Raw genomic sequence first — 19,332 nt, 5'->3', positions numbered from 1 at the left:
GAAACAACCATTCCTTCTTGTGCTATCTGCTACATTCTCCATATGTCAGCTTTCAGCATGAGATGATCAGGTTAGGGCTTTCAAAATTAAAGCCCACTTCTGTAACCTGGGTTTCAGCTGAAGTGGGTTGCATACTTTTAGTTCTTTATCTTGTTAGCACAGCTCCCTGACTGTATCAGACATTGATTTGGGATTTTAGTTTGATGGGTGTAACCACATCAAGGAACTGTATTTCCATCTTTTATCTTTTCCATTTTTATCTTACTAAGATTTTTTAAAAATTGGAACTAGGGTTAGGGATATAGCTCCGTGTCAGAATGCTTGCCTAGCACGTGCAAGGCTCTGGGTCCGAACCCTAGCACCACACACACAAAATCAGAAATACATGGTGAATTTTGTTGCATGGCTTTGTAGCAAGTATTGCAAAGATCATAGGATTTTTTCATTTTTAACTATTGATATGGTGAATTGCATTAATAGTTTTTTGTTTGTTCATTTAAGAATAGGGTCTCACTATGTAACCCAGGCTGGCTTCAAACTCTTGAACCTGTTCAAGAGTTCGAACTCTTGAACTCTGCCTCCGGAGTGCTGGGATTACAGGTGTGTGCCACCACACCTGGTTTAATAATTGCTTAATACCCAGCCACACTTGCAGTTCTGGAATGATCACCAAAGATAATTTAGATAAAATATACCTTTACTGATGTAATTAGGAAGATTAAGAAAACATTCTGAACAATTAAAAGGTCTGAATTACTGTATTTCAGATTAAAAAATTTGGTTTTTGACTTTTATGTGCATTAAACTCAATCTAATTTTCTGGTGGCCAGGAAAAGAAATCAGATTCTTCCTGTCTTTAATGAAATTGATGAGCATTGTTTGTTTTCAGCAGCACTGGGGTTTGAACTCAGGGCCTCGAACTTACTAGCCTGGTGCTCTGCTTCTTGAGCCACTCTGCCAGCTGTTTTGTGATGGGTTTTTCGAGATAGGGTCTTGCTAACTATTTGCCTGGGCTGGCTTTGAACTGTCATCCTCCTGATCTCTACTTCCTTACTAGCTAGGATTACAGGTGTGTGCCACCAGCGCCTGGTGAGCATTGGTTTTTACAGCCAGCAATGGTCCTAGGAAAAAAATCACGTAATCAAGCACTTTGGTTGGAAGAACCTGCTCTTCTAGGCAGCTAATGTCCTCACTACGTTCTTTCTCTAACAGACGCCAACTCCTTCATAACAGGCATAAAAGCAAGGAGAGTCCAGTCAGATGCTATGGTGTCAGGGAGGTTGTGATGAATTGCTTTTCAGCCTGTTCATTGTCTGATATTTCTGTTTTCCTAATTATACAACTAAAAATTTCCAAAACAGTAAAGCAGTCATTCTGGTCTCTTTATGAACTTTCTTAGGCTCATAGATACTAGTCCAGGCCTAGTTTAGATATGATTAGAGGGCCAGACATAGAGGAGTACCATAGGTCTCTGACCTAGGGGAACCTAGTCGGTTGTCAGGAGATAATGAAGGGCAGGTTGACTACTGGGAGAGAGAGGGTTAGAGGACCATTCTAATAAGTTCAATACCCTTAAGAGGAGGAAGCATCAGAGGGTAGGAAATTGCCAGAGAACGAATGGAAGAAAATTTCCCAGACATGTGTTTCCAGCTCAAAGGGGGCTGAGTGGGTCCCCAGTCAAAGAAATAATTTGTAAAAGGCTATCTCCAAAGAACTTCATTGGGGAATTTCTGAACACTAGGTGTGGAAGAATGCCTTTTACATTTCACAGAAAGCTACCACATGCTCTCCATTGAAAGTGAGAGTAGCTGGGTGCAGTACTGGGCACCTGTGGTCTCAGCTGCTCTGGAGGCTGAGGCTTGGGCCCTTAAGTCCAGGGTCAGCCAAGACAACAAAGAGAGACCCCATTTCAAACAAAATAAATAAGGTGAGGGCGTGAACAAGGAAGAAATGGGATTCATGAAGTAGATGTTCAACCTCAACAGAGAGGTTAAGGGAATTCTCAGGAAAAAAGGCTCAAGTAGGCCTAGAAAGTAAACAGTCCATATTGGAGCAAGAAAAGGAAGGTTTGGGGGAAAGAGGTGAGGGTGAGGGTAGAGCAGGGAGGGCAGTAATAGGCCATTTATAATGCTTCGTTATGGGAAAGATTGTATTGAGAAGCTACTGAAAAATAGAGAATGAATTGGAGATAGAAAGAAAAACATTAAAAAACCTAGCAATCACTGATGAGATAGTCCTAATTAGTTTGGACTGTTCATCAGATTGGGGTTGCCAATGTTTCTTTTAAGGACACTCGGCAGCTATAAAACGTCCTAACGACCCCGGGGATACCCCTAGAAGGATGCATTACGAGAAACCTTGCTGGTTGCTGTAACACCAGTCAGAATGATCCACTGCGGCCTGAAGGCACTAAGTCAGCAGCCTGGACTCCAGTCCAGATGCTGCAGAACTTGAGGTGACAATTTTCTGAGCAGGACATTCTATATTGTCTTTACTTCGAGCTTTCCAAGGAGATGGGCGGGTTTGGCTTTGAGGTCCAGATCTAATGTGGACACCGTTACACATGGCCCTGCTTGGCAGCTCCAAAATCCTACTCTATTTAAATTTTACTTAAACTTCAACCTTTCCTCAAATCCTGTAATTTCATCATTCCTGTGGTGGAACACCCCAGGTTTCCTCTGGTATGGGGCCGCCTTTGTTGTATGGTCTATATGTTTGTCTCCAGAGGGCTTAGGTGGATTTGGAGGTTCTTGACATTTAATCAAAACCTTGCTGCATAACCATGTGCAGATGGGAAACTCCCAGAGCTTCACCTGCTCATGAGCCCACGGTCTCCACCTGCATGGGATTTGTGCTGAACCTGGACTCTGACCATAACCTCTTTGGCCCTTCAGTGTTAGCATCATTATTTGTCTGCAGAGATCTGGGGGTTCTAATCAAACTCTGGGATCTTTTGGTGAAATTTTCTTATTAATGCCTACTCCTTTCTGTTTGCTCATCCGTGTCTCTGAGAATACTTCTAAGCTTGGTCAATGAAACTTACATATCTTTTGTTTGGGGAAATTTATACAGCATATTTTAGTGGTGGGCACAAGGCTCTAATTTCAAACTCCAGTTACACGCCCCCCCACCCCTTTTCTTTCCTAATCTCAAATTCCTTTCTACTTGAAGCTATCCTTTCTTTTCACATACTCTACACTTTTTATTTCTTTTGCAGTTTGAACTATAAATTCTCTTTTGAAGGTTAAACCTATATCCTGTATTTATTACTTTTTTTTTTTTTTTTGCAATCCTGGGGTTTGAACTCAGGGTCTACACCTCGAACAACTCCACCAGCCCTTTTATGTGATGGAATTTTTCAAGATAGGATCTCGAGAACTATTTGCTGGGCTAGCTTCAAACCATGTTCCTCCTGATCTCTGCTTCCTGAGTAACTAGGATTACAGGTGCCCAGATCCTATTTTTTTTTTTTTTAAATCAGTAATCCTTGCTTTTGGAAACACAACTGTAATATAGGAACAAAAGTCACAAAAGTAGACATGTTATTTTGAAGATAGTTTCACTTGATAGTCACTGAAAATTAGGAGACTGTTACCCATGTACCTTTATAGACTTAAAATGCTTTGAGTGAGGATGCATTATTTTGTTTTGTTTTTGGTGTTGAGGATTGAACCCAGGATCTATGGCCTGTTTAGCACAAGTTCTACCACTGAGCTACATCTCCAGTGCCAACTAGGAATTCTGAGTGTGAAATATTGAAAGCAATGTATGTGTACACACACACACACACACACACATACATATATACACATTTTTTTTTTGGCAGTACCAGGGATTGAATTTGGGGCCTTTTGGTTGCTAGGCTAGCACTCTACCACTTGAGCCACACTACACCCCCAGTCTAAGAACAGATATATTCTTATCAATGCTACTAACAAAAATACAATCCCTAAGGCATAGGTTTACTGGTGTTCTTTGCTAGATGTGCTGGGAACCTCTCCTCCCCCCTACACAAAACTAAATACAAATATATCAACTAATCCTATGATTTGAGTAAAATTTTATCCATTGTTCAATGATAAGATATTTAAAACTATACAATTCAAGATACACATGTGGAGTTGGATGCTGGTGGCTCATGTCTGTAATCCTAGCTAGTTGGGAAACTGAGATCAGGAGGATTGCAGTTCAAGGCCAGCTCAGGCAAATAATTTTCAAAACCCCATCTCCAAAATAACCAGAGCAAAATGGACTGGAGGTATGGGTCAAGTGATAGAGTGCCTGCTTTGCAGCAAGAAGCCCTGAGTTCAAACCCCAGTTCCACCAAAAAGAAAAAACTAGATTGCTTGAGGTCTGAGTCCAGCCCAGGCAAAAAGCAAGACTCCCATCTCAATAAAACAAGCCAGTAAAAGGAGAGTAAATACATTTAACTATTAAAAACTGAATCATCTTAAAACTGAAATGTATTTTGAGTGTTTTATTCTCTTTTGCTGGTATTGGGGTTTAAACTCAGGGCCTTGCACTTGCTATGCAAGCACTCTACCACTTGAGTCTTGCCCCCAGTTCCATTTTACTTTGTTTTTGGGAATAGTTCTTGCACTATTTTGCCTGAGGCTGGCCTCAGACCTTAATCCTCCTTCCTGACCTATGTCTCCTGTGTAGGTGTAATTATAGGAATGGTACCACTTAAGCCCTGTTTGATGGTTGAGATGGGATTTCCATAACTTTACAGGCTCATCTTGAACCTCAATCTTCTCAATCTCTGTTTCCTGAGTAGCTAGTGGGTGTGTACCACCACACATGGCCCAATTTACTTATTCTTTGGGACATTATATGTTTATGACATAAAGACTATTGCCATCCTTCATTAGTCCGACAAGCCAGGAAAACATAATCAAACCAATAAAAATCCCAATGGATAAAATATTTTTTTTGTTGAGTATACTCCTTTAAGTCTAGAACTCTGGGTAAGTTTTCCAAAGAAAGCATTTCCTTTCATTTTGTGTAGCATAAGTTTACGAAAGAACTTCTACTATACTTGGAGTCAGTAGTTTATAAGAGACGCAGAGTTGTCCCTACATGAAGTATTCTGAGATAATTTACCATCACCACCCATACTTCAAAAGATAACTTTTGGGCTGGTGATGAAGTGGGAGAGAACTTGCCTAGCATGCAAGGAGGCCCTGGGTTTAAAAAAAAGGTAACGTGTTTCTCAAACTGGATACATAAAAACATACAAACCATTTACATTAAAATGAGAAATTTATTTTTTTCATGAAATAGTAAGCAGAATTAAAGTAAAGGAATATACAGCTTAAAACAATTGAGATGATCCTAGATTCTAATGACAATTATACATTTATGGTCAAAGGAAAAATGAATACTTGTAAGTAACAAATCCACTTTAAAAATTTTGCTCAATAATTCTTCTTGAAATTAAACATACAAGGAAAACTGAGATCTGGGCACCTTGTAAAGTGAAATAATGCCACTTTATCCTTCTGAAAAGAATTGTAATCCTAGAAAAACAGTGGTTCAGTTCTGCTCCCCACTCACAGAAGCCACCTCTTCATTTTCTAATTTGTAAACGTGCCAACAGTCAGTCTTTTCTGATCTGTAAGGATGCTAGTTTTGGTTCCACTTAGAAACATTTCCAGCAGGCACCAGAGCAATGCTACTTCTCTACCTTACTGGGAGGGAGGAGGCCCAGCACCCCAGCATATTGGCCAGCCATGGCTTTCTTTTAGTGCTCACTGAGGCCAACTGCCTCAAGTACTTAGAAATGTGAAAAGGCAAAATTACTTCTTAACAGCAGCCAAAAATTTATATATTTTTTATGTATTTACAATATTGTACATATCTACATGACCACATCAAATACTGAATTACAGAAATAAGAAACCACCTGTAAAGACATTCATTAATGCCCTAGCATTATCTTCTTGTGCAAACTGAAACTTTTCTTAACCTTCTTAGGAAGCTCTTAAAGACAGTCCACATTGCGAAGGCCACCATCCATTGTCAAAGACCCAAACCTAAAGCACACAAAGAAGAGAAGAGAATCTCAACAGATTTCACTCATTTGACCTCCTACATTTTTTTTTTCAATGCTGGGGACTGAACTTGAGGCTTCACACATGTTAGGCAAGCACACCCCCAGACCCAGACCCCCAACATTTCAAAGAGAATATAGGAGAATAAATAGTTATTTCTAAGAGTTTGAGCAACTGTGATTTGCTCTATTTCTTACTGAAAAAGAGTGGTACTATCATAAATTAATGGAAAAAATACAATCCAGTAGCTTGGGAAGATTTTTTAAAAGAGAAAATGATGAGTGACGTAACTGAGAAGGTGTTTGTAAGAATCGGATAATTTCTTTTTGGTGAGGGATTTATAAACCAAGATGTGGAGGTGGGAGTATGACAAATTCAAGGGACAGTAAGGAATGGTACTTTGCTGTTCTGAGGAGTAATGGGAAATAGGCTGGGACCAGACCATTACATTCTTTGAATGAAGTATGAATTTAGATTGTACTTTTCAGGTAACAGGAGTTTTGACATTTTTGAGCCAAAATGAGGGGCATGATTACATTTGTATTTTGGATAATTATTTTGGCTAACACCTACAACAGATGGGAAAAGCCTGCAGTTAAGAAAATAGGTTAAGAGGTTATCACTACAGTTCCACATGAAGGGCAAAGGAGGTCTGAGTGAAGGTGATGAGGGGAAGTATACAAGCATTTTGAAGAACGATGACCAACTTGTGGGGCAGGAGTACAGAAGAGTGAGTAGGTGAGATAAGGACACACAAAAACCTGGAAGTGATAGTGGGATGGACAGCCATATGGAGACAGGATGGTACAATATTCTCCATAAGACCTGGCTTCCAGCATAGGGTGAGTATTCCCTCATCTGAAAATCCAAAACACGAAATGATCCAAAATCTGAAACTTTTTGAGTACTGATATGAGGCCACAGAGGAAAAGTCTGCATCTGGCCTCATGTAACAAACTGTAGTCACAATGCAGGTACATTAAAAATACTCTTGAAGTTACCTCCAGTTAATGAATATAAGGTGTATGTGAAATACAGATAAATTTGCTTCTGGACTTGAGTCCCATCTCTATGATATCTCATTATTTATAGCCAAATCTGAAAAATGAGATCAGACACTTCTGGTCCTAAGGATTGTGAATAACGGATACTCAACCTACACTAGTTCTGTCACAAATTCTTAAGTAGTCACTTAATATTTAAGATGTGTTTTTATATTACCCATGTATTGTCAGATAAACCTGCAATTAAAGCAAAAGAAGCTGAGAAACTGAAGTGCTTTAGGAAGTGGGATTTGATTCTACAAGTCACAGTGGTTTGTTCTGCTTTCTTTTTTTGTTTTTTCTTATTAACATTTTGAAGATTCACTAAGTTCTTAACTTTAATAATTAAAATCAAACATTTTCTGGGGCTGGTGGAATAGCTCAAGTGGTAGAGTGTCTGCCTAGCAAGCATGAGGCCCTGAGTTAAAACCCCAGTACCACCAAAAAAAAAAAAAAAAAAAAAAAAGTGCAAACATTTTCTGAAACATTCCCAACATTAAAATTTGTGGTAGCCATTTCAGGGACTTTAATGACTGTGATTGTCCTTAAGACTCATATCATGGCATTACTATTGCAAGCTTTTTCTAAATTTCTGTACAAACACATTTAGTTAAGCAGATTAACAGACTGGCTTTCTACTTTCTAAATCTTTAGCCTTACAAGATAAATTTGGGATTTAGCTAAAGTTGTGAAGAAACTATAAGTTAGAATGGTAGATATTTCCTATGTAGTTTCTATAAACAAGTAGGAAAAAGATTAAAACAAAACAAAACAAAACCCCAAAAACCTAACAGGTAATCTCCAGGAGAAATAAAAAACATATAAGCATACAAAAACATGCTTGATATTGCTATTAACCAAAGAAACAGAAACCAAAAGAAGATTTAATTTTTACTAAACAAATTGGCAAACATTTATAAGACTAATACAATTTGGTGGGTTTTTTTTTTTTTGTGGTACTGGGGCTTGAACTCAGGACCTTCACCATGAGTCACTCCACCAGTCCTATTTTTGTGAAGGATTTTTCGAGATCGGGTCTCGTGGAACTATTTGCCAGGGCTGGCTTTGGACTGTGATTCTCCTGATCTCTGCCTCCTAGGTAGCTAGTATTATAGACATGAGCCACCAGAGCCTGGCTTCATTTGGTGTTGAGAAAGGCATAGCTTTTGTCTGTTTAGGACTCCAACACGTTTAAAGAACAAATTAATAACACCAGCCAAAATTTAAAAGTCATAGAAATTTCACATCTAGAAATCAATACTTCAAAAATTCCCTTCTAGCCAGGTGGTCATGCCTGAAATCGTAGCTACTTGAGAGGCTGAGATTCGGAGGATCATGGTTTGGGTCAGCTGGACAAATAGTTCACGAAACCCCATCTCCAAAATAACCCAAGCAAAATGGACTAGAGACGTGTGGCTCAAACTGTAGAGCACCTTCTTTGCAAGCACAAGGCCCTAAGTTTGAAAGGTTTTTTTTTTTGGATGGGACTGGGGTTTGAGCTTAAGAGCCTTGCACTTGCTGGGCAAGTGCTCTACCACTTGAGCCACACCCCTAGCTCAATACCTCAAAAATTCTTACAGGAGTTCTTGAAGAGATAAATACAATGATCTTTACTGAAGCATGGTTTATAATTGTGAAAAATCAGAAACACCTTAAATGCTCAACAAATAAGACAGGGTTAAATACACTATGATGAGAAAAAAAGACCACAGCAGGACACAGGAGGCTGGGTTCTCCTTCTGGTTTATTTCCTTGTGGTATGGACGTCATAGCTAGAGAACACAAAGAACCCGCCCTACTCCACTACTGCACAAGGCTGGAAAGCATGTGACGCGAGACAGTGCAGTGTGGAAGCACCCTACAACAGAACAAAGTACCAACTGAGAGTCTTTTATTAGCACTGAGAGTGAGAGAAGTTCTCCTCCAGAGGAGCCCCTACATACTTAAAAAGAGCCAAATGTTGACTGCATGTCTCTGAGGGACCAGCACAAGGAAAGCAACTGTCCTGGCTCTGTACTTCTCAGCTCTCTTTAGGCCTGATCTGCTAGGATTCTATGGACAAAAAGCAAATAATCAGCTTTTCATAGACTGGCATTTCTATATGGCTCACACTTGCAAGGAAGTTTGCAGAGGGCTCTGTAGGTTATTCAGCACCAGGATGCTGCTTTCTTACAGGGAACTCTGAATAACAAAATTGAAAATCATGGCTCTCCTGAACTAATGTTACAAAAAAAATCAAATGAAAAAGATTTTAGTTTTTATATTCTGATTCAAGTAAGCTAATAAATTCTATTAGCCAATCACTAAAAGACCATCATGTTGAAAGAGAAAAATATGAGAGTTGTGATTTCTTTTTTTTTTTAATCTTTTTTAATGGATTGCTTTTTTTTTTTTTTGGCAGTACTGGGGCTTGAACTCAGGACCTCACACTAGCTCGGCAGGTGCTCTACCACCTGAGCCACTCAGCCAGCCCCAGAGTTGTGATTTTCTGTCCCCTTCTTATTATGTAATCTACTTGCTAGAGGAAGACAGACAAATACAGCATGGATATGTACCTCCTAAATTATGTACAAAATAGGATGTTCTGCACTACTTACCTTTCTAAAATATGATTATTTTCAGCAAGTTCTTTCACCACTCCTTCCATCTCTTCCTTCAATTTCTTCATACTATACACACAAAACAAAGATAAACAAAACAACTCAGCTCAAAAAAATATGCAAATATTTAGAATTAGATTTATATTACATGTTAGTTTTGTAGAGCTAACTGGTCATTAAATGAACATTATCAAACATTATATTAACAACAAACATTAAGAATTTCAAAATATCAGAGCAAGGTTACAAACTGAAAGAAAAGAAAATGGAAACAGTATTGTTTCCCAAAAAGTACCTTACCCAAGAGTCATTTCCACTAATGTGTTAGAACTTGGATAAATTGGGGTCATGGTGTGTTTGATTCCACTGGAGGCGGCAAACATTTTCTGGGGCAGAGTTTCTTGCAACTAAAACATCGAGAACATCACAGAACAAAAAGTACTTACTACCTTATTACAGTTGAAATTTTTATTTCAAAAACAGCTAAAATTTTAAAACTCAGCTCAAAATCCGAATCCATATTAAAAATGGGTGAGTTAGAGCTGGGGGTGTTCCGCAAGTGGCAGAGCACCTGCCTGGCAAGTGCAGGTCTTGAATTCAAACTCCAGTACCACCAAAAAAAAAAAGAAAACTGGGTAAGCAGAGCTGGTGACAGGCATACAACACTGGCTTCTGCCTTCCTCAATCTCTATCAGATAGAAATCTGGAATAACTATATTTTAATTCTTTCTAATAGGAAAGAAGCTTTACCCTAAATACTTTTGATAGCTGTACCTGATTAGCATAGTCTTGATACTTTGAAACTTCTTCTTCAATATCAAAACACTGATTAGTTAGCGATAGTAACTGTTTCCTAAGATGAAGCATCTTTCTGAAAACCAAAAGAATCTATTAATAAGTAGGCTAGTGTAAAGTTCTCACTTTAAGTACACAGTAAACATTATGTTGTACAGCCCACTACTGATCACCCCACAACAAGTGCACTTACCTCATCCACTCTTCTGACTTGTCCAAAAATATTTCATACTTTTTAACACATTCATCTGTAAAGTGGGTCATAGCTTTTGTTGCATGGTAATACAGTTTTTGCCTGCAATTTAGAAATAACCAAGGAGTCTTAATCTAATTTACTGTTTTTACTCCCAATATTTAAACTTTTCAAATACATGAAATTCATGTTTCCTATAATGACTGCTGTGGCTTGCAATATTTACAGTAGAAAGTAAGTTTCTAAGGTAGATATCATAGCTGCAAGAGGAGAAAGAGAAGTTTCCAAATGGAAAATGTTCAAACAGTATTTACTGACTGGTGTTAAAGTTAAGGAGGTAGTTCTACCTGTCCTCCCTGTTCCCTACTTTCTACCCTCTGCAAGCACAGCACATGCAACAACAGACAACTGAATAGAACAGGATCCCTCCTCACTCCTCCCCACTGCACCCTCCATGGCCTTTTTCCTGTCTTGGTAACCTCCCAGTCAGGGACCAGATGAGTGGACTTCAAAATGTGCACGCAGAGTAACAATCCTATAAAGTCAAGATTAAAATGCAATTTTTGTTGTAATGAATCCCAACTTTAAGAATAATCATTAATAAAGACAACCAAAATAGTAGTGAAAACAGCCAATTTATTAAACATAATCTGGACACTTACTTATCAAATTTGTGGATCTGTTCTTCATTGTAAGCTAGTCCTAAAAACAAGAAAATATAACTATTGTTAATGTGGAATCACAACATCAAGCACAGTATTTTTTCTTTTGAGAATATTGCTTCAAAAAGGCCAGGAGTTTGAAGTAGCTATCACACACCAGTGGCCTACAGATGCTTTTATTTGGCCTGTACAATGTTAACATTTAAAAATCAGGATATTTTTAACAAAACCTGTATTTCTAGCTTTTCTTTTTTGGCAGTACTGGGGTTTGAACTCAGGGCCTTGCTAGGCAAGCATTGTACCACTTGATCCACTCCACCAGTACTTCTCTGCTTTATTTTTTGAATAGGGTCTCATGTTTTTACCTGGGGCCAGTCTCAGACCAGAATCCTCTTACTTATGCCTCCCCAGCAGTTGGGATCACAGGCATGTGGTCCTTTAGCTTTTTTTAAAAAATGGGAAGCCTTGGCAACACACTGGGTGATCCTGAACAGTGGACCTCCCTCTAGATAGGTTATTTCTTCTTTAGTTTCCTTAGTCCCCACTGGCCACTCTCATTCCTGGCTATTACCTGCCTAGCTTTGGAGTTTACCACTCTGATTTAAAATGATCAAAAGACAGGTTTCATTTTTAGTACATTCAATCTCTTTTCTGTTAGAATCACATCTCTGAAATAGTTACCCTTACAAATATACCAAATTAATCCGACTGAAATATGCTAACTACTAAGGTTGATTCATAAGATTAATAAATAGCAAATTTTACTTACTACGTTCTGCTTTGTCTTTTTTGAACTGATAGTAAATCTCTGTGATGCAATTTAACAGGACTTGTAGTTTTTCTACACTATTTAAGGGAGAAAAATCCAAATAAATTAACTGAATTGATGTGACAAAGGACATTTAATAAGAGCAGAAACTACCCATAAACTATAACCTACTTTCTATCTTTTGGATGAGTGCCTTCTTGATGTGCCCATGCATCAGCCAGCAATCCACCTGGAGATAATCTGCTCTCAATGTCCTGAAGACTGGTTTCTATCGTTCCCTGAGAACTGGAAAGCTAAACAAAACAATGGGTTCAGATCTAAATTGCCAAACTAAGAAATGATAATCACAGTGCCAATAGTGTCCGCAGACTGAACCACATTTCTTTGTAAATTAATTCAATTCAAAGCAGGTTAATTTTCCATCTTTAAATACAAGAACAGTTTCATAGGTTGATTTCCACCAAGAGCAATATGGTAATAAAATATAAGACTAACTAGGATTAAAACACTCTATGAGAAGATTTCATGCAGTAAACATTTTTGGTTTTGGTAGTGCTGGGCATCAAACCTAGGGCCTTGTGCATGCTAGGCAAGTGCTCTACCCCTGAGCTATGACCCCAGCCCAGCCCAGCCCAGCAAATACTCTTTAAAAAAAAAAAAGTAGGAATTTTTAATCATTCATTTCTGTTTTCTTTTCTTAAAAAAAAAAAAAAAAAGAACAACAATAAAAGTACAGTTAGTACTGTACTGCATTGGGTTGTTATGAAAATTAGTAAGAGAACCATTAGTGCTGTATTAGGATAATGTATAGGTATGAATGATTTGTGTTTAGAGGGTCTAAGAAAACTAAAATGGGACAAACCCAGAAAGCACAAGGCCTTAAATTTAAGCCAAAAAATAAAAAAAGGAAAATTAACAGAAACCTTCCATTTAAGCTTAGTAAATTTACATTTATCTACTATGATACTGAGATTTATAAAACTTAGAAAGGACAAAGGTTAGACTTAAAGAATAAATATGTTTAAATATCTTAAGGATCCTGATATACACTATTGGTTTTTTTTTGGAGTTCTGGGGCTTGAACTCAGGGCCTACACCTTGAGCAACTCCACCAGCTCAACTTTTTGGTGATGGGTTTCTTCAGGATAGGATCTTGCCAACTATTTGCCTGGCCTGGCTTCAAATCGTGATCCTCCTCATTGCTACCTCCTGAGTAGCTATGATTACAGGTGTGACCTTCCGGTGCCCTGCAGGAAAACTTAATAATCATTTAGGCATATGAGGTATTTTTTTCTATTTATATACTAATGTTGCTAACTTATTTGCTTTTTAACATTTATTAGAATTTATATGGTAATGTTTTTATATTCATTATTTATTAAAATTTTTATTCTAATACAAATTTAAAACTTTTTAAAAATTTAAGGTGTTTATTAGGGAAGGAGCCACAACTCAACAGCTATAAAGAAAAACAATGTAATTAGCTTTAAGTTAGAAGTTGTGATGTCATAAAACGTCATGTTCTTCAGTCATTTAATAATCCATGCTTTGATTCTAGAAGAAATGTAAATCTCACAAAAATGTCATTAAAGTGAAAAACACTTTGGGTTCTCCAGAAGCAAACATAATTTTGACTGAAAGTGTTCAAATGATGCTGGCACTCAGAATAAATGTCCAGTAGGTATATGAACTGATTAGGTCAAATTCTAAGGCAAGAGCAGAGAAAGAATACAAAACTTTTGTAACAATATGGGTGCCTATATTTAAACGCAGGCAAATATTGGGGATGACTATCTCTTGTTTCTCTGACTTCTAATCACTATCTTCTGTAGCATTATTTTTCAAACTTTTTGACCACGACTCAGAAAGACATTCACTGTTTTAACCTAGTAACATTTGAAGTGCATAAACCACTGAACCAAAAGTTTCATGGAACAGTGATTTCCTAATATGTGATTCATTCTGACATTTTCTATCTTATTTTGTTTAAAAACATTGCTGACTACAATGCACTAAACTTCACAACCTGCTACTTGTTCATGATTCACAATCTGGAGAACCACTGTTTTAAAACTGAAGATGAGAAACAACTAAAGTTTAGCCTAACCTGGAAAGAGAAAATATCATGCCATGTTCCTTTCACTTTTAATTTGACTAATCTTCATTTTATGAATATTTTAAATATTAAGAACTTGTAGGAAATCAGTATTTCTTTTTCTTATATCATTTAATTTCCTATGTCATTTAACAAGAGATGAGCAGGGTAAGAAATTGACTATTTCTGAGGAAAAGAAACCAAGGATGCAAAGATTTAAAAGCCTTAAAATAACCAGTCAGGAGTAGGTGGGTAAAGAGGCACAGATCTGGGAGTAGTGATCAATTCTCATAATGTATGGGTACTTACAATACATTTTTATGAAAGGTCCTGCAATGTTGCTGCATTTTTTCAGCAGAAACTTGTGTCCTACCACCTTTTCTGATCATAGAAATGAGGATTCACAATCTCTTTCCTTTTATTTTAGAAAAGATCTGCTATTTCCCTAGTTTGCATTTATTTCTAAACCAGTTTAAGCATCCTACACTCAATTGCATGTTTAAATACACTATAAATTTGCTATAATTGCCACAGCAGCAATACAAGTGCTATGGATTCAAAAAACAGAAAGTGAAGAGGAAGGTGGAGGTTTGGGGGGAGGAGGGAGAAAGAGCTGTAAGTTTAAAATACAGCATGTATTTGGAAATGTTATGAAGAATTTCATGGCCTTAAGGTTACTGAAATATTCTAAGAAATCTCTAAATATGGGAAAAGGCTACTTATACTTTTTGTCTAAATATCTTTAGAAATATCATTGCTCTGAGAAAGTTTAAGTCTAATTTTGTCAGCAAAGAAACAGATTATGAGCTTATAATTTTTGTACTTTTGCAAATACTTACTCTCAACAATTTGGTGTGTATGTCTGAAATTTCACCTAACTCTGCTGCTTCCAGGTTGATCTTCATCAACTTTTCATATCTGCATGAAAAGTCAGTCACAAAAAAAATTAAATTAAATATACATTTGAAAGATTTTTATATTATTTTGAGTTTTTAATTTTCCTAACTATTCAATAAAATTTTATTCCAACTCTATAAACTAGCAGGGTCTAAGAAAACTTTGATGTTTTCTTAAACAAGAAATTTTATATAGAGCAGTCCCCTGATCTGTGTTCTTTGCTTTCTGTGGCTTCAGTTACTGAAGGTCAATGGTAGCCTGAAAGTATTAAATGGAAAATTGCAGAAACACTTTATAAGTTTTAAGTTTCATGGTATTCTGAGTAGTGTGATGAAATCACATGCCACTTGGAATATGAATCACACTGTCCTATATACTCAGTGTAAATGCTACCCACATGTTGGTCACTTAGTGGCTGTCTCAGTTACTAGATAGACTGTCAAGGCATTACAGTGCTTATACAAAGGGTTTGGTACTTTCTAAGGCTTTAGGTATCCACTGAGAGTCTTGGATTGTATGCCCAAGGATAAGGAGGGGCTACTGTGCTTATAATTTTGTAGATGAGGACAAGACAGAAAAGGCAAGTTTAAATAACTGTATCCCAGGATAACAGTAAAAATACTAGGTTTCAGAATTAACAGAGGTCAATAGTAAATACTAATTTCACTTATTAAAATTCCTTCGTAGTACAAATAGCACATCCTAGAAACAAGGCAGTTTAAATTATCATTCTGTTTTAAAAGATGTTCTTAGACTAAGATTAATAAATAAGAATTGACAGTTACTTCGAAAATTCTAAAAATACTAGCAAAAGGCTATTCTAAATACCTCTTCCTACTTCCTTAGTTGATTATAGGTTTTATATTTTCCTATGAGATCTTCTGCTTTGCAAGATAGAGATGAGATGTTTTTATCTTTTTGGTAGCACTGAGGTTTGAACCTCACATTTGCTAGGCAGGCACTCTACCACTTGAGCCACTCTGCCAGTCTGAGATGTTTTTATTTTGGAGGGTGGAAAGCCCACCAAAGAGATAGTGCTAATTTCTTCCTGAGAAAACTGGTATTTTCCTTTTGTGATGAAGTAGCCACCAGCCTATGGCTGCTCCAAATACGATTACTTTTGTGATGCTAAAGATAATTACATAAACTGAACACAACATTCAATATTTTAACCATGAGTAAGGAACTGATCTACTTACACTTTCACAGTTTTCTCAATGTTTCTGATGTAGAAATCCAACGTGATCACAACTTCTGTCTTTTTGTGAACCGTTTCATTGTAGTCATCTTTAACTAATTCACTAAAAAGTAACATTTTCTCCATTAGTTTATCTAAGGAATTATTTGTCAGTTGCTAATTATACAACTGCATTACTTCAGACACATTTCACAATAATATTCTTGGTATGTTACGAAAGCCAAATCACGTATTTTAGGACACTATTAAAAGCATTTTTGTGACTCTCATACATATGAAGGGCATTTAAATTTTCACAAAACATTACCATATTAATTAGTTTACAGTTTAGACACCTAAAGCATTTAAAATTATATTAAGGAACAAAAAATAAGTTGTATAGCATATTTTACACAGAATTAATTTTTGCTATTCATAGATTTCTGTAAATTTATATTTCAATCCAACTCATCTGATCTCAGAAGGAAGATGATATAATATGTAATACATAACTGAAGGACTATTGGTCTACATCAGGAATCAATAAACTAAGACCTAAAACCTGTTTTTTTTTTTTTTTTTGTTTTTTGTTTTTTGTTCGCCCCATCAGCTATTGCTACCTTTTGAAAGGCTGTAAAAATAGGACTGAGTGTATAGGTCAAGTGGTAGAATGACTGCCTAGCAAGTGCAAGGCCCTCAGTTCAATCCCCAGTACTGCAAAAAGAAAAAAGAAAATGGAAAGAAAAGAAAAACAACATGCAGGCAACATAACTTAACATAATGACAAAACTGATAGACCCTTTAAAGGAAAAAGTTGGGCTGTGGACATGGCTCAAGTGGTAGAGTAGCTGCTTAGCAAGTGTGAGGTTCTGAGTTCAAATCCCTGGCTACCTCCAAAAAGAAAAAAACTAGTTTTTCATGAGTTGTTAAACTATAACTAATAAGTAAAAGGCAAAAAAAGACTATCAACTGGGACAGAAAACAGGATGAGAGGGCTGGAGGAGTGGCTCAGGTGGCAGAGTACCTGGTTAGTAAGTGAGAAGCCCTGAGTTCAAATTCCAGTACCACAAGAAAGAAAGAGAAACTAGCAAGAGAAAATAAAAGCTGTTAGTATACACAGCCTTTTTTTCCAGAAAGTATTTAGTAAAAACAGGAGGCTTCTTTTTTCCTCCCTCCTTCCCTTCCTCTTTTCCTTTATTTTATTTCTTTTTGGTGGTGGGGTCTGAACCCAGGGTCTCATGAATGTCAAGCACAAGCTGTACACACTGCGTCACACCCCAGCAGCACAAGGAAGCTACATTGAATATTATCTCAAGCACAAGTTTATGGATTTCACATAACACTAACAACAGTAAGAAAGCCAAAAGAGGAAGTAAGAGAAAGAACACTGAAATGCTTCATATACATTTTGGAAGGGACGGGTGTGAGGTGGATGTATGTAAGATGTCACGGGCATTAAGTTCCAAGGCATGACCTGCAGTGCAGGGAGCCTAGGAAACACACTCCCTAGTACCTTTCAGCAACAGGGCCATTATTATATGTATACAGAATTTAAAAGCTTCAAACAATGTGTAGAATTACACTCATAATTCTTAAAAAAGACCTATTACTGTCTACTTATAAGAAATGGAAAGATGACATCTATAAATCATAAAAAGGTCAAAATCATAAACACCTTCCACATTTTTAAGGTCATTTTTCAGGAACAGAATACTTAGGTAGATGATCAGTATTCTGTTCTAGGCTGCTTGTCAAGGTGAGTACATATTTGCATATACGATTCCATTTATATGAAACACCTGGAATAGGCAAATCTATAAAGACAAAGTATAGTAGTAATTGTCTAGAGCTGGATGGTTTGGGAGAAAATGGGGAGTAAATGCTAATGGATGCAGAATTTCTTTTGGAAGTGATAAAAATGTTCTAATCTAGTGGTGATAGTTGCACAGCTGTGTGAAATACAAAAAGCACTAAACTATGTATTTTAAATGAACTATGTAGTATGGGAATTATATTTCAATAATGCTGCTAAAAGATAGTGAATGTGTACTTCATTTAGGAAAATGGGAAGAAACAGAAGAAGATTCTGAAGACTGTATTAAGTTATGACAAGCCAAAGCCTTTCAAGATAGCAAAATGAACACCAGGTAATGGTCTTTGGGAAGGAATTCATGTTGCACAGAGTTATCAAGGTTTTAAAATTCAGATTCTATTTGTCTTATCTGTCCCACAGATGACTGTGAGAAATGCAAAAACAGCTGCTAAATGTTTTCTTAAATATACAGTATAACAAAAATCAAGCCCATGAACCATGAAGTGGTAAAGTATCAGTGAGGTGATTCCCAGTTATTTAGTGAGGTCTGCATGTATAAAGAATAATTTTAAAATTTTAATTCATTACTTACATCAACCACCGTATCCCCTTTCGCATTAATTCCTGATAAAGGAGCAAGGTACTGGCAACTCTACAGGAGTAACACACAACCCCTGTTATTGCCTGATGAGAAAATAAGAAATATCAAAATTTGGTACCAACTGTGGTATAGGGTTTGAAAAATTCTACACAAAAGTTTTCAGGTTTAAATATTTCTGTAAGGTTAATTTAAAACAAAATAAACTAATAATGTCTAAAAGTTAAAGATAGCTATTAATATAATAAATATTTCATCCTTTATGTAGCTAACATATATTGTCTCACTGGAGAGAATCTTCTTTTTTTTGCGGTACTAGGGCTTGAACTCAGGGCCTTCACCTTGAGCCACTCCACCAGCCCTTTTTGTGTTAGGTATTTTCGAGATAAGGTCTCGTGAACGATTTGCCTGGGCTGGCTTTGAATTTCAATCCTCCTGATCTCTGCCACCTGAGTAGCTAGGATTACAGGCGTGAGCCACCAACGCCTGGTAAGAGAATCTTCTTATTAATGATCTTAAGAAAGGCTACAAAGCAGAGAGAATAAATAACTTGGAAAGGGTAACAATTTAAACAAATAATTTTCTAAGTCATATAGGTACATATTAAGACATAATATACTGTACTGCCTCCACTATG

At 36.9% G+C, this 19,332-nt stretch overlaps 1 protein-coding gene and 1 non-coding gene across 2 annotated transcripts in view; both read right to left on the bottom strand.

Annotated features, from left to right (window-relative positions):
• Window positions 1-5,243: 5,243 nt before the first annotated feature.
• Tbk1 (TANK binding kinase 1) overlaps window positions 5,244-19,332 on the bottom strand; it is a 38,528-nt gene continuing 24,439 nt past the window's right edge. Inside the window, exons 11-21 of the mRNA XM_020182148.2 lie at window positions 18,690-18,781; window positions 16,307-16,408; window positions 15,050-15,128; window positions 12,287-12,408; window positions 12,116-12,192; window positions 11,347-11,386; window positions 10,685-10,786; window positions 10,471-10,567; window positions 9,997-10,103; window positions 9,694-9,765; window positions 5,244-6,035 (exon numbers count right to left, since the gene is read on the bottom strand). Of these exons, the coding sequence (XP_020037737.1) occupies window positions 5,984-6,035; window positions 9,694-9,765; window positions 9,997-10,103; window positions 10,471-10,567; window positions 10,685-10,786; window positions 11,347-11,386; window positions 12,116-12,192; window positions 12,287-12,408; window positions 15,050-15,128; window positions 16,307-16,408; window positions 18,690-18,781 (942 nt within the window). The 3' untranslated portion in view covers window positions 5,244-5,983. The remainder of the gene's footprint in view (window positions 6,036-9,693; window positions 9,766-9,996; window positions 10,104-10,470; window positions 10,568-10,684; window positions 10,787-11,346; window positions 11,387-12,115; window positions 12,193-12,286; window positions 12,409-15,049; window positions 15,129-16,306; window positions 16,409-18,689; window positions 18,782-19,332) is intronic.
• On the bottom strand, window positions 7,601-7,730 carry LOC141410640 (small nucleolar RNA SNORA33). Its single transcript, XR_012435468.1, has one exon. It is a non-coding gene; the product is annotated as a small nucleolar RNA SNORA33 (small nucleolar RNA).

Source organism: Castor canadensis, chromosome 8 (genome assembly GCF_047511655.1).
Source record: "Castor canadensis chromosome 8, mCasCan1.hap1v2, whole genome shotgun sequence".
NCBI lineage: Eukaryota > Metazoa > Chordata > Mammalia > Rodentia > Castoridae > Castor > Castor canadensis.
This window is presented reverse-complemented; position numbering and strand designations above follow the sequence as displayed.